Genomic DNA, 15223 nt, shown 5'->3' with positions numbered 1-15223 from the left:
ATACTCGTACAAGAATTATGGAAAGAAAGGAAATTATTTATTTTTTAATGAAAAATGAATCTAACATCCATTTTTAATAAATTGGCAGCTCATATTATTGAGGTAGCTAACAATAATCTCAGAAACTCATATAAGGAAGAAGGTTCATTTTTAGATCGAGATGCAGATATGTGTAAAAATTGGTTTAAACTAATTAATCCACCAATGATATATACAAAATCTAATAAGATCACTAGGAAAGAATGTAAATGAGAACCTCCTCTTGTAGGATGGTCAAAGTTTAATTTTGATGGGTCATCTAGAGGAAATCCAGGACCAACATGCTTATGATGTATTATTTGTTCAGATAATGGATCATATTAAATTAAATATGCCAAACCTTTAGGAGTTATATCTAATAACTTAGCCAAATTAGAGGCCCTAATAGAAGGCTTAACTCTAAGTAGAGATACAAGTATTAACAAATTAGTTATAGAAGGAGACTCACAAATTATCCAAAATGCATTAGAAAAAGTGAGATCCCAAATTGAATCCTTAATTTTGAACTTGAATATTCCCTAGCTATTGTTGATCAATTCGAAGAAACAATCATAAAAGTTAAAAAAATATTTATAGGGAAGGTCATAGAGAAACAAATTTTTTCACTAATAAAACCCAACAAATGGAGAATAGATTCTAATAAGACTAGCTAATATGGCAAATATAAGTTAGACACTAGTTCTTGAAGCGATGTTGGTTTATAACTTTTACCGTCAAAATAAACATGATAAATTTAGTTGATATCATTTTCATTTATTCAAAACTTTTCCTTATATACTATTTGATTTTAAAAATAAAGTTAATATGATATCAATTTCATTTTTGATTATGAAGCATTCTTCATTTCATTCTAACAACTTGATCGTAACCAAGTTTGATTTTTTGGTTATATTTACAAGAAATTATCAAGAGCAAAGTTATAAATTCAGAAACAAATAATAGGCCCTAAAATTGGCTAAACATCTCTAATATATTCATGTAAGGGCTATACCAAGGATGCCTATCCATCTCTGATCTTTGATGCCCAATTGAAATGGGTTTTCTAACCTAAATACAATTTGGGTTTCATGGCCTATTACCTATTAAAAAATAAAAATAAAAATAAAATATTAAATTATTATTGTTATAAATAAATATTAAAATATTTATAATCATCTAACAACTAATTAAGGCAGACATTTCCACATAATCACCATAGGGACTTTGGAGGAGTATCCATAATTCTTGTTGGTGACCTTGCACAATTACCACCTGTGATGGACAAGCCTATCTACACAACACATTTGACTAGCAGAGCAATATGGGAACAATCACAATGATGGTCACTTTAAAGACATTGTTTAGACAAAAAGGCGCAAGCAAAGAGCAAGGACAATTTTGTGGTTACTAGAGAGCACACGTCAAGCAAAACCAAGGGAAGAAGTTTGACATGCCTTTATGACACACATAAATAAAGAAATGACATCAACAAAAGGAGAGGATATTGATAATGCAATGCACTTGTTTGCAACTACTGACTTAGCCAAGGTACACAATAGAAGTATGTTAAAACGATTGAATTGCCCAATAGCACTAAGCATAACCCCAAATACATAGAGTACAACAAAGAAAGAGGCGAGCGATGACATCTCAAAATGCACATATTAATTTGCCAAGGGTAGCATACAATGTTGACAATAAACATATGGACATAAATAGGTCTCATGAATGGTACTCTTGGTGAAATATTTGACATTGTTTATGGACTTGACACTAGCCCACCCAACATCCCAATTTATGTTGCAATAAGAATTAGAAATTATCGTGGACCACCATGAGATAAAGATGACCCCAAAGTTGTGCTAATAATTCTTGTTTTGCTAGGCAACAAACAACAAATATCACTGACAATAGCAGGGGCCATAACCATACACAAATCCCAAAGACTGAAATTGCAAAAAGAAACCATTGATATTGGCAAGTAAGAGAGATAGGGGTGACATTAACAATCTTGTCAAGAGTGAAATCACTAGACAACATTTGCATTCAACCAATGTTTTCTTTTGAGAGATTCTCGAAGATGCATAATAACACATACACAATGTTAAGGAAAAAAGAAGAGGCTGGGTTGTAGACACTTGCTGCATGACAAATAAAAAAATAAAGCACATCTATCTGCTTCATAATGTGCTTTACATACTTATTGATGTGAACTATACCTCAACATATCAAATGTCTAAGGTTGTCATCCCCTACATGTACTTGGCAATATACAATGCATACCTCAATGATCAAAAGAAACGTCCTGACATCTACTTGTAATGATTTTCAAATGGTTTAATTTAAAACCTATTGTATATTAGGAGCTCATGAATATAATTAAATTGTTATTATTATATTAATATGATCATGATCTCAAATTTCTAAATGTTAATTACTACACTCATTTTTCCTTCCTATATATTATCATCGGCATCCATGTTGCATCTCCCTTTAATGCAAATGCTAGTATATTGAAAAATAGATTGTTCAAAATTTTGAATAGAAAATAAGATAAATTGTAACAGATTTCCACAATCCATGCTTTTCTATGTATGCTTCTGGGTGCGATTGTGTGTTATTTTAACAGCATCAACGTTTCGGATCATACTCAATGATCCATCTTAGCTCTCTCATCCTGATGATGGATCATACTTCTGGGTGCGATTGTGTGTTATTTTAACAGCGTCAACGTTTCAGATCATACTCAATGATCAGGATGAGAGAGCTAAGATGGATCATTGAGTATGATCCGAAACGTTGATGCTGTTAAAATAACACACAATCGCACCCAGAAGCATACATAGAAAAGAAAATAAGATGACAATAAATATTGTTCAAAATTTTAAATTGAAAAATAGATGAAGAACTAATGCCAATATGTACAAATTTGAAGTTATAAATAAAACAATTCAAAAGATATAACTAACCACGGGCAATATCACAATAACCACGGGCATCCAAGTTAGGGTTTAAGTAGAGTGCGAAGGCAGAAAAGTTCGCATAAATCTCCAAGCTTGTAGTATGTTCTTGTTTGTGCCAGAGCATTTTCAATAAGCTTTCTTGATTTCGCTTTTCATTCACAGGTAAATACAATTCACTCGCAGGAAATTAAATGTAAGCCAAACTTTGATTATGAGTAATAAAGCTCAAGTGTCTGTTGTGTATATTACAGGAAGCCTTATATAGGAATCATGTATCTCATGGCTTACATCAACGAAAATGGCGAAAAAGTTTATACCTTGAAGGTACTTTGTTTTCTCCGTACAAATATAATTTCTGAACTATCAATTTAATTCCTATTTACAGTTTGCTTCCTTCCTCTATTTGCCCTCCGCGTTTCTAGTTGTAGAGTTCATGTTTTTAGTTTTGTTACTGTAATGGACTTTGGACGGGTTGGAAATGATTTTCAGCTCTGTGGACACGCCTAATAAAAAATCAACATAATCTCATGGCTAAGTGTAAGTATCAATATTGGGTCTAGACTAGATGCTAACTTTTAAAAGTTCAGCGATTTTGTTTGGGCTTCTCATTGAAAAACCCTAATGGTGGAGCTTAAACCCTGGCGGAGGCTTATCCTTTATCTCGTTGGAATCACTCCTGCAAAGAATATTAGGCTGTAAGAATACGGCCATCATTTCTCTGAATTTTTTCGGCTTTCAGATACATTATTATTTTAACGTGAATAGATTGAAGCAACAGCTGTAGGGTGCTTGGTTTTGGTTCGTTAGATTATTATTATTATTATTTTTTAATCTTTCTGTTTTTGTAAAATTTTGCAATGTTTTTCTGCAAACCCCTGCCCATTTTTCTCACTGGCATCCTCGAAAGCACAATCTTGGATAAGATTTTCCAATTCAATCTGTCTTGGACAGCAGATGCAGCAGATTAAACAAGGGGAGAAACTCTGTTTGGGTCAAGGAGCCGTATGAACAGATTTTAGGAAGCTTTTCGGATAAATTCATTGGTACAATATTTCTTAGCATAAGTGAAATGAGACATCATCTGATTCAAATCTGCAACGGATAGTTTTACGGACCAAGTTAGTAGGCGAAGGAAAGGACACATCACTCCAAAAGATGGATTGAAAGATTAAGGAGCCTCACCCAAAATGGAGAAACAGAAAAGGACTAAGAGTGGTTGAAGACAGGACGTTAAGGGTTGAAATCCAAAAAAGCCGTATTAGTTACTGTCAAAGCCAAGGGCCTGCATTGAGAAGAGCATCCTTGTTTGAGGGAGCTGTTTGAATAACCAGAAACCAGCCTTTGGCAAAGGGGCAAGTAGCAATATCTTATTTCAGTACGGGCTTTGAATAATGTGGCAATCATTTTTGCAGCTTAGCCAAAGTCGGCCAAAAATTCTGAAAGTTACTTCAACATGTGCTATAGAAACCATATACATCAAGCGATGTAACTTCAGCATGAACAATATAATCCATATACATCAAGCAATGTTATGGCAGCTTGCAGTTGTCCGATGTAACTTCAGCATGAACAATAGAATCCATATACATCAAGCAATGTTATGGCAGCTTGCAGTTGTCCGAAACCCAAATATCTTTGTATACTTTTCTTATGGCTGTAACTTCAGCATGCACAATAGGATCCAGATATATCAAGCAATATTATTGCACCTTGCAATGGCTTCATTATTACAACTGCAGCAGCATCAAAGACTTACGATGGCCATATTGAATGTAATTGGTTTAGATTTCTGCCTTGGCTTCATTGATATCCCGAGCGCAAAAGCATCAACAGTTTTTCTTTCTTGGACTCTACAACACTTCTCTCTTCTATTACATTATATGGCCTTACTCATGATTCAGGACATAACTATCTTCATACTCATACAAGCTGCCATCTTTCCCTATCTTCACTGTTATTCACAACAATGAATTTAATGTTCAAAACGAGTGTGGCAGGGACCACAATCCAACTATCCTGTTGTTCGCTTTAAGTCTGTTCATTGTGCACTTGGCTTAGCTGGGCTTTGCTATATCTATCTTAATCTTTTGCCTTCATGACTTTTTTGGTTTGCATTACATTTTCCAATGCCTTTGCTAGTTTCTGAATTTGTTTCACTCATCCATTGTTAACTTAGGTTTGTAGGGCATTTGAAATATTTTCATAACTATTTAGAACATGCTTATGAGTGTCCTTTATATCTTTTTACATGTGTGATAGTGTTTGCAGTTCTAAGATTAATGAGAGATTGACTTGCTGGGAAGAAAAGGTCCATATTGCTTCAGGAACCTCATGGCACAACAGTTTAGTAGTGCTCAACATCTTCCCTATTGTAGATGCTTGTATGTGATGCATGATGCTTTATATAACAGCACATACTCTCTGATATGAGCTTGTTAAGCTATGCACTTGAACTTTGGGAAGTAAGGATTCAATAAGGTGGCTATTTATGTACTAGCACTGTAAGGATGTTTAAATATCCATCTATGCGAACTGCTTGTGAGGTTTTTTTGTGACAGTTTACAAGTTGCAGCTTATCTATTAATTGCAGACAACTTGCTTCCTTGTATCATCTAGAGATTACCACACGAGGATCAGACTTGGTTAGGATCTGAATTAGAGGTGTTTGGGACATTTATTATCCTCTTTGTTGCAACTTGAAAGACATCTTTTGTGGAGAAATGTGGATTTTCAAGATAGTCAGACTTAGAAGTCTTGCTAAGGTCATTTTAAACCATGCTTGCAGATATTCTCTTTGTGACATTAAACCAGTGTAACACGGGGACGCGTCCCCCCACCAAAACCGGGCTGCATTGGAGACGGGATGCACCCAAGACGGGGGAACGGTGTCTCAGGCGGCGCCACTTAGAGCGCCACCTCTGTTAGAGATGACAAGACATCTCTGTGTCCCCTGTGGGTGTGGGGGGATGCACGGGGGGCACTGGGACGTCTCCTGAGGCAACAAGATGGGGGACATTAAAAAATTTAAAAAATAAGGCATTATTTTAATATTTTTTTGGTTCTATGTTTGTTATAATGGGATGTGGGGCCCATTCCTTCCTGCTCCTTTGTTCACAAGCCTTCTATTCTTTATTATTATTCACATTTGCATTTCTATATTTGAAGACTGATAAATATTATAAATTTAAAATTATATAATTTGACACTCTTTCATTTGTTGATGTTCAATGTTCATTGTTTGTCATTTGATCATGAATCATGATGTTCCAGTTCAAAACTTCAATGCAGTGTTCAATGATTAAGTTTTTTACATCTTTATATCTTATGTTGTATAATTGTAGTACGTCTTTTCATAACTAGCATTTTAAGTACCATATGTATAGTTTATATACCCTTGCTCCCCCCGCCACCCCCCTTCCTCACTGCCGTCCCCAAATCAAGGCCCCTTTGTCTCCCCATCTCAGAAACTTGTCCCCTCGTCCCACCGTCCCCCCACCCCGCAAGGTGGTGTAACTATGCATTAAATGTATAATGACAGAAAGTTAAAAATCAATGTAAATTAATTTAAATGAAATTTCTAAAGCACCAAATGGATTATTATTTTAAAGATAAGAAGTACCGCATTGGACATAGTTTTGAGCCTCACAAAAACCTTGTGAATTTGCTTTTTGGCTGCTTGTGTAAACCTTTCACAAACTTGTTTTATTTGACATTTCTGAGTTTTTCTTGGGATGTGGATGTGCATGTCAAATTACTCTTGTTTCTATGCCATGAAACACTATATTTTTATGCTCAACAATCTGCTATATTGCTTTGTCTAGTGTCTTGCCACTTCCATTTATGGTGAATCCCAGGCTTATTATATTTTATTCATTTATACAACCATAAGGTTGTCATTGCATTTTGATATTTCTCTCCATTCCTTGACATGTACAGGGCCTGTGAGGTGTATTTACATCTCATATTTTCTATAATTATTCATAAGGGAACTCTTCCTGTACTTATCTGCATATCCTTTGCCACTGTCTCAACAGATTTGTGAACACTTGATTCTCATTTTGTCACTTAATACACTCCCGTTGGATTTAGAGATCAATGTCCTATTCAATACTGAACAATATTGCCATGTCATCAATCATCTGGCTCTCTTAGTTTTCATTTACTCTTGTCATTTTGCAATATAACAGACCAAATACTGTTGATTCTTATCAAATATGTCAGTAGCTGTTTATTTTTGCCCGGTAATAGGTAATTTTATTAATTTTCTGAAAATATATCAAAAGTTTACAAGAACTAAGAAGTAGCTGATACCATATGGAGAGAACTCCCTAACCCCCGTATAAGCCATTACAAAAGATACGATATGAGCATAAATGACTCTCAACAACTGATTTAAATCTATAAAACTGCCATCAAGCCACACCGTCCTGGCCAAAATTTAAGTTCTGTTAAGGACTAAACAATATCTTATGAAGCTTTCATACAGCCGTGACACTAGATAGACAGACTTTCATCTACACATTATTTTCAAAATTATCAGCATCTCATTATCAAAGGTGCTGAACAAAACTTACAGACAAAGCCCTTTCAGCAAATTATCCAAGTAGTGCATGAAGGACCTGCAAAACCAGCACATGCTTCCTATCCCATCCTATGCTTTCATAGCATTATGAACTCTAACTGCAGCTCTAGTTCGTGGGTGTCTTGGAATCTCCGCTGGAAAGGCATGAACCAAAACATTCACTCAAATTCATGTTGCTTAATTTCAGCTTTGATCTCTTCCCATTCAATCAGGATTTGCAGCTTGTATTCTTCATTGTTCACTTTCTTCTTCTTCCTTACAAAAGGAATAATCCCAAACTCCTGCGCCTCCTCTTCATCTACAAAGCATTCGTGGATATCTGTTCTCAAACCTGGACTGCCCACTCCAAAATGGGGTCCAGTTTCATCAACAAATCCTCTTCAAACAAGGATTGTGTGACCCACTTCACCGTTTGTGTGTCATCCCCCAACTCCACTCCCCATGCAATCATCATGGAGATGATATCCTTCTGCATGTGTTCTCCTGAAACATTGAACCCAACACTCCCAACACTGACACCACCATTTTGTCTGTCTTAATCTTCAAAAGTCAATGAATTCTTTCCTTACTAGCAGGCCTAGGAAAGCCTTTTTGCTGTTTCTTTGTGGTGACTGTGAAGTTGGCCTTCATCACTATCACTGTAAAACTCCTCAGCAACCAACACATCAACATAAATTATAGCTATTATGTTGCATTCACAAGAGGCATACCCCTTTATAGAAATCCACCGTCATGCACCATGAATTGCCATGAATGTTGATTTGACATATCCTTCACTTTAGCATAATTCACTGTCATTTCAAAATGGAAATGTGCGTCACACACCTCCCATTGTCCTTTGCCAACCACAATCAAAATTGTACAATCACATCAAATCTTAAAAGTATGCCCTTTTGTGCAAGCTTGAAAATATCCTGTTAAAACTCAGGCCACTACAACACATAAACCAAAATGTCAACATCAAGTGCACACCCTAAACATCAATATCCCACTAACTCGATGTAATGCAAAACCCAAAGACATTAATCATAAGAGCTCAATACATCTTAAATCCTTCAATTTGAATTCAAGTTCCTTTTCGAAGGATAGAGCCCATTTCAAAAGTCTGTCCGCATCTATGTTTCTTCTCTTAAAATGTGACTAATGTTAAAATCCTTCACTATCTCCAATATTTCCTTAATAGCATCCATATAAGCTTGAAGATGCCATGCCTACATATGCCCTTTAATGACCACTAATAGTGAATCTCCTTCTAGATGATTGTAATTGAAACCCATTTGTTTGCCAATTTTTGATAGCCAACAAGGCTGCCTTTACTTCAGCCATATTATTAATGCCTTTATCCAATCTCTGAGCCCCCAATCTCAACCCTACAACCCTTGATAATCACTCGGACACCTGAAATTCTTGGATTAGAGCTTGCAGCCCCATCAAAATTGATATTAACCCATCCTTCATCATCTGACTTCTACCATTTAACCAGTGACCTTCTAGTAGAAGAAGACACATCCTCCACACAGTGACCAACCCCCTTGAATTCTACTTCTTGGCTACTGTGAGTGCATATTTTGATCCCACATTATATAGGCACCCCTTTCTAGAAGTAAGTTGTAGTAACACTAACCTCCTTGAATTCTACTTCCTGGCTAATGTGAGTGTATATTTTGATCCCACATTTTATAGGCACCCCTTTCTGGAAGTAAGTTGTAGCAACACTAACCTCTTCCTCAATCGACATATTAATTTGGTGCTTAATTCTATCCACTGATTCAGATTTACCTGTAAAATTCTTCTATTCTATTCCTTCCATCACTCCCACACCACAATTGAAGGACTAATTATTCACAAAATCGACATTACTGACTTCCTTTGTTTGTAGGGCCAACTTACACACTACTTCCTGGCTACTGCGAGTGCATATTTTGATCCCACATTGTATAGGCACCCCTTTCTGGAAGTAAGTCGTAGCAACACTAACCTCTTCCTCAATCGACATTTTAATTCTTCTATTCACTGATTCAGATTTACCTGTAAAATTCTTCTATTCTATTCCTTACATAACTCCCACACCACAACTGAAGGACTAATTGTTCACAAAATCGACATTACTGACTTCCTTTGTTTGTAGGGACAACTTACAAATACATCTCTTAAAGAATTCTGGAAGGGGCTGGCCCACCCCAACTTTCCCAACACCATCTCTCAGCACTCCCAAGCTACCTTACAGTTCAGTAGAAGGTGGTCAACATTTCCCTCCGCCCTCCTTACATGAAGCACACCTGGTTGGTCCTTGAAACCCAAAGTTTTTCCTTCTTTCACCAGCAAGGATCCTTCCCTTGGCTGCCAACCAAGTAAAGGATTCTGCTTTTGGTAGGCAATCCTTTCCCCCAAAAAGCTTGAATGGCCAATCTTCCAATTCTTCCTTTCTATCGAAGAGCTGATAGCCCACTTTCACCAAATAACTCCTATTTTTAGTGGCACACCAAATCAGTTTCCCATCTTTATTAGTAATTACAATTTGTCTCAACTTAAAAACTAACTGCATCAATTCCATTTGCTGTACACTAAGGGTCCATTTGGTTCGTGGACTAGTAGAAATTGAGATTTCGACAAATCTCGATTTAGTCAAATCAAGGTTTTGCAGATCTTCATTCCTATTTTTGTGATTTTACTTGAACCGTTTGTTTCACTTGGAAGATGAGTGGAAGGATACATTTTTATGCGTAAGCTTGGAGTTGCAGGCAGACTTCAAAAAATAGTCCAATTTATTGTTTTTACACTCCTCAAAAAGTGTAACCAGGTTTTGATTTTCAATTCCTAGTTGCTAGTGGGAAGTCTGAAAACCTTTCTTTGAGACAAAATCGGAAGTCTGGTATTTTAATTCCATTTTGCCAATTTTGAAACAAACACAAATGTTTTTAAATCCGGATTATGAAAAAGCCAATTCCAATCATCTTCCACGAACCAACAGGCCCTAAGATTGAAACCCTTTATAGACTTCCATCTCCACTCAAGACCTACTATCCTTTGCTTTTGCTCAATATAATCTCAAACCCTTCCTATATCTGCAAACAAAGGATTCTTAAGTCATGCAATTCTGCATTGTTTTTAAGGGCAGGGAGTCCACGCCATGAGTCGACCCAAAATTTAGCCCTAAGACCATTACCTATCTGCCTCGAGATATGGTTAGTGATGATAAATCTACAATCCAATATAATATTCCAAACAGTCGAGCTCTTTGGGGGGTCCCTGATAGTTAAAATTCCATCATTTACCATACCGTCAAGATATTTAGCTTTGATAATTTTGACTCATAGTAGATTTGAATTAGAGTATATGGTTTATAAATCTACTATCCAATAGAAAATTCCAAATAGTCAATCCCTTAGGGGGGTCCCTGATAGTTAAGGTTCTATCATTTACCATACTGTCAAGATACTTAGCTTTGATAATTTTGATCCATAATAGATTTGGATTAGAGTATATGGTCCAAACTAACTTAGCACCAAGAGCTAAGTTCATCATATGCCAATTTTGAATCCCAACACCACCCCCACTCTTTGCCTTACAAATATCCGGCCAAGCTAGGAGAGGCCGCTTGTCTTCCTCTTGAGATCCATCCCAAAAGAATTTTTTGCATTTTACGATCTATTGTCTTGATCACTTCCACCAGAATCCTCATGCACATCATAGAGGAAATTGGTATAGCAGACATTACAGACTTCAACATAAGAATTCTGCCAGCTGAAGTCAATCATTTACTTTTCCATCCATCCATCCACTTAAAGCAATTGTCCAGTAAGTCCTGCCGTAAAGGTGTTTTGAAAACTCCCCAAAACAAAGGATCCCCAAGATATTTGCCTGGAAGTAGACCAATCCTCATCCCAAGAATTCACCAAATATTCCTTTGAAGCTGTCTGTATTGAAAGAATAGACCTCAGACTAATTTTAACTTATGCATTGACTAGATGCCTGACTATGTTTATCCAAAGTGGATCTGATTGTTCTTACATCCCCTTCACTTGCCTCCCCCATCAAATAGGTGTTATTCCTTAAATGGGAGGTGAGAAAGTGGGTCACCCCCGATAACAATGCTAATGTCCTTCCACTGTCCGTTAATCTGCCTCCTATTAATTAATATCCCCAAGGCTTCAGCCATGATAATAAAAAGAAAGGATGACAATAGGTCACCTTGTCTGATGCTGGGAGTACTAATACAACTTCCTATCTGTTCAACCCATTCCTTGCAAAACCAAAATTTGTCCAACACCTATAACATGAATCCCTTATTAACTGCATCATAGACTTTCTTAATGTCTAGTTTGATCATCATCCTTGATGTTTTAACTGTCTTCACTGAATGTGTAGCTTCACAGGCCACTATAATTCCTTCACAAATCGATCTATTGGGTGAGAATCCACTTTGCTCACTAGAAATAATCCAATATAGGATCCCCTTTAGCCAGTTAGCTATAGTCTTAGTGATGATCCTATAAATCGTGTTGCATAAGGAATGGGTCTGTGCCTGTGGTCACCAAGTCCCGTTCTATCCTCCTCCAGGAGGAATTGTTAAAATCCTTAAGCATAAATCTCCTCATTCTTGATTCCTCAACAACCTCCCAGATTGCCTTAGCGACAATATCCCAAAAGCGCTGAGAGAAGATAGCTGAAAAGCCATCAGGTCCAGGGGCTTCCTCCCATAGAGAAAAGGGCCTCTCTAACTTCCTTTTTTGAATTGGACTTATTAAACTTAAATTTGGAGTGTCTGAGATGCACTTAGGAATCCAAAGGAATATATCTCAATCTGTAGTATAATCAACTGAATCATCCCCGAAAGAATTTTGAAAGTATCTTACCGCCTATGCATTAATCTCATCTGGAGTTTGCTGCACATCCCCGTTTACATCTGAGATTGAAAATATCTTGCTCACTGATGTCTTATTTGACTAAGTTATTGAAGAAACAAGTGTTTCTATCCCCTTCCTTGAGCCATGTTTCACGCAATTTTTGTCTCCAGTAAACCTCATTTCTAGTAAGGATTTCAGCATACTGTTTATTCAAGTCCTGCTCTGATTGAAAGTAAAAAGTATTTCACCCATGCCCTTTTTAATAGCAATCGAAGGAAGGATAGACAGTTCATCTTCAATTTTTAGCTTTTCCTCAGAAATGTTATTGAAATTTACCCTGTTCCAAATCTTTAATTGTTCTTTAATGAACTGTATTTTCTTGAACAAAATGAAAGCTTTATTATCTTTCTTGCCCGCGACACACGGACTATGTCTTCCAACCCAGGATCTTCATGCCACATAGAATCAAACTTAAAAGTAGCTCTCTTTGGGGCGGCATCCTCCTGGATCCTCAGATGAATGGGTTGGTGGTCTGAACCTGTGATTGGAAGGATCTCAGCCAAGCACATCCAACCGGTCTCTGCCTGATTTCCAGCTAAGAGAAACCAATCAAGCTTCTCTGCAACATCTAGAAACCGCCTATCCTATTGTTCCAAGTAAGCTGTCCATTTCTCAACTCAACTTCAATCAGCCCATTCTCATTATGAATTGACCAAAAGCACACTGACTTCTCCCCTTCCATTGAAACTGCCTCTCCTATTGTTCCAAGTAAACTGTCCATTTTTCAACTCAACTTCAATCAAGCCCATTCTCATTAAGAATTGACCAAAATCACACTGACTTCTCCCCATCCATAGAAACCACCTCTCCTACTGTTCCAAGTAAACTGTCCATTTCTCAGCTCAACTTCAATCAGCCCATTCTCATTATGAATTGACCAAAATCACGCCGACTTCTCCCCATCCAGCCTTTCCCTCCCATCTTTTCTAATAGACTCAGAATGAAATTGAAATCCACCCTATAACGAGCATATAATAAGGATTATTCTGAAGAATGCCTGAAAAATGAAATGTCTTGCCTCACCAATTTTTTTAAAGCTGGATTGTTAGGCCCATATATGTGAACTGCTTGCCACATGGACAAGAGCTATTTTGAAGCTATTTCCACCTACAGCCAATTTCTGCTTCTGTTCTTAACTCTTACATCAACTGCGGAAGCCAACCAATGAATGCCTAACCCCCCCGAAGCACCCAATTAATCAACAAAGCAACTTTTCCACTGTGGGAACTGCCTTTGGAAAGAGAGAAATTCCTCATCATTTGGTTTGTTTCCTTGAATGAAAATTACATCTGGTCCCACCTGAGAAAATCATATTTTGATCAGGTGAATCTTGTGAGGGCCATTGCAGTCCCTGGCATTCCACGATAGGAGCCTCATTGCTCTCCTGGGAAAGGGCATTACCCTTTACCGATCTCAAGAGTTCAGTTTGATTGGTAGCACTCCTTGCCATGGACAATTTTATTATCAATGGTTAAACGAGTTTGAGCTACAGATCTACATACCAAGACATCTGGAATATCCACGAACCCGGAATAATTAGCACCCCATCTTTATCTTGTAATTTTTCCTCATAATCTGATTCCATATCTCCACTTCTATCTCTTACCCCTTCAAAAGAACTCTCCAGATTTCGATTAGGAGAGAGATGAATGTCTTTAAAACCTCCTTCGGTATCCTTTCCTCCAATCCACTTAGCCTCTTCCACATACATAAATCCTATCAAAGCTTGTCCTGCCTAGTTGAAGATCCAAATCTGAAAGATATTTCTCCGGTCTGTTCTTCTCCCAGGCAAAATGGATGTTTTGCGTACAAACGGTCCGGGGCTGAGTCATGCACTCTATTATTGAAACCTATCCAGGTTTCAGATTTTTTGTCATTCCTTCCAACTAGCTGTTCGCCTCTTGCTGTTGCCTTGCCTTTGCTGAATTCCAAGAGGTTTCCACTGTCAGAACATTTGATGTAATGAGCCCCCCACCATTTTCCAACATGCCTGTTGGGTTTGAATCATTATCCTTTTGCTGAGGAGCTCTTCATCGTCTATCGTGGACCTAAAGTCATCTACAAGATGAAGATGATCCACAATTCAGTTCAAAAATTGAGATGATATCAGACTTCCAACACGATTCCCAATCTAGTGAATCCATTAATGCATGCAGTCCATTAAGAGTGTTTTCTAGGATAATGCTTAAAGCTGGCCCTTCTTTCCTCTGACATCTTAACTGTCACTTTCTCCAATCCCTCTTTGTCTACATCTTTTCCTTTATCCATCACTAAATTGCTGCCCTCTCTAAGTTCATTTTTCTCTTCATCTCCCAAATCTGCACTAATATCAATTGCCAACCTCTGCTTCCAAAGAAGTCCTTCTCGAGTCCGGATTTTCAGCATTACTGGAAGAGGACCTTGCCACTAAATCTGCATGCTGGGATAGATGGACAAATTATTACTATCAACTGCTTTCTCACACTTAAAAAAAGTCCCGAGTTGACTTGCAATGAACTTGATGGTCTCTGAGTCTATATTCCTGAGGCAAATATGGCATTTTGATCCAGATTAGAACCTCCTTCAGCTTTTCTCCGATTGGATCAAAATTCAGAGATCACTTAACAAAATATAAACCCTTTCCCTCAATCACAAGCAGCCCACTATAAAGACCCAATCTTTATCCTTTGCTATTAAACAAATCACTAAGAAAAACCCGTTGGATAGGGTTTTAAGGGTGCACTCAACGCGACCAACATTCTTTGCATAACCCT

General features: G+C 37.3%; 1 protein-coding gene across 2 annotated transcripts in view; it reads left to right on the top strand.

Moving 5' to 3' along the window:
- Positions 1-3093: 3093 nt before the first annotated feature.
- Positions 3094-15223, top strand: part of NOP10 (nucleolar RNA-binding Nop10p family protein) — a 33898-nt gene continuing 21768 nt past the window's right edge. For both annotated transcript variants that reach the window (XM_089814039.1, XM_089814038.1), the window contains exons 1-2: positions 3094-3143; positions 3233-3305. In XM_089814039.1, coding sequence (XP_089670165.1) covers positions 3252-3305 — 54 coding nt within the window. In that variant the 5' untranslated portion in view covers positions 3094-3143; positions 3233-3251. The remainder of the gene's footprint in view (positions 3144-3232; positions 3306-15223) is intronic.

Source organism: Cupressus sempervirens, chromosome 2, assembly GCF_028749045.1.
Source record: "Cupressus sempervirens isolate cs-2001-9-10 chromosome 2, ASM2874904v1, whole genome shotgun sequence".
NCBI lineage: Eukaryota > Viridiplantae > Streptophyta > Pinopsida > Cupressales > Cupressaceae > Cupressus > Cupressus sempervirens.
This window is presented reverse-complemented; position numbering and strand designations above follow the sequence as displayed.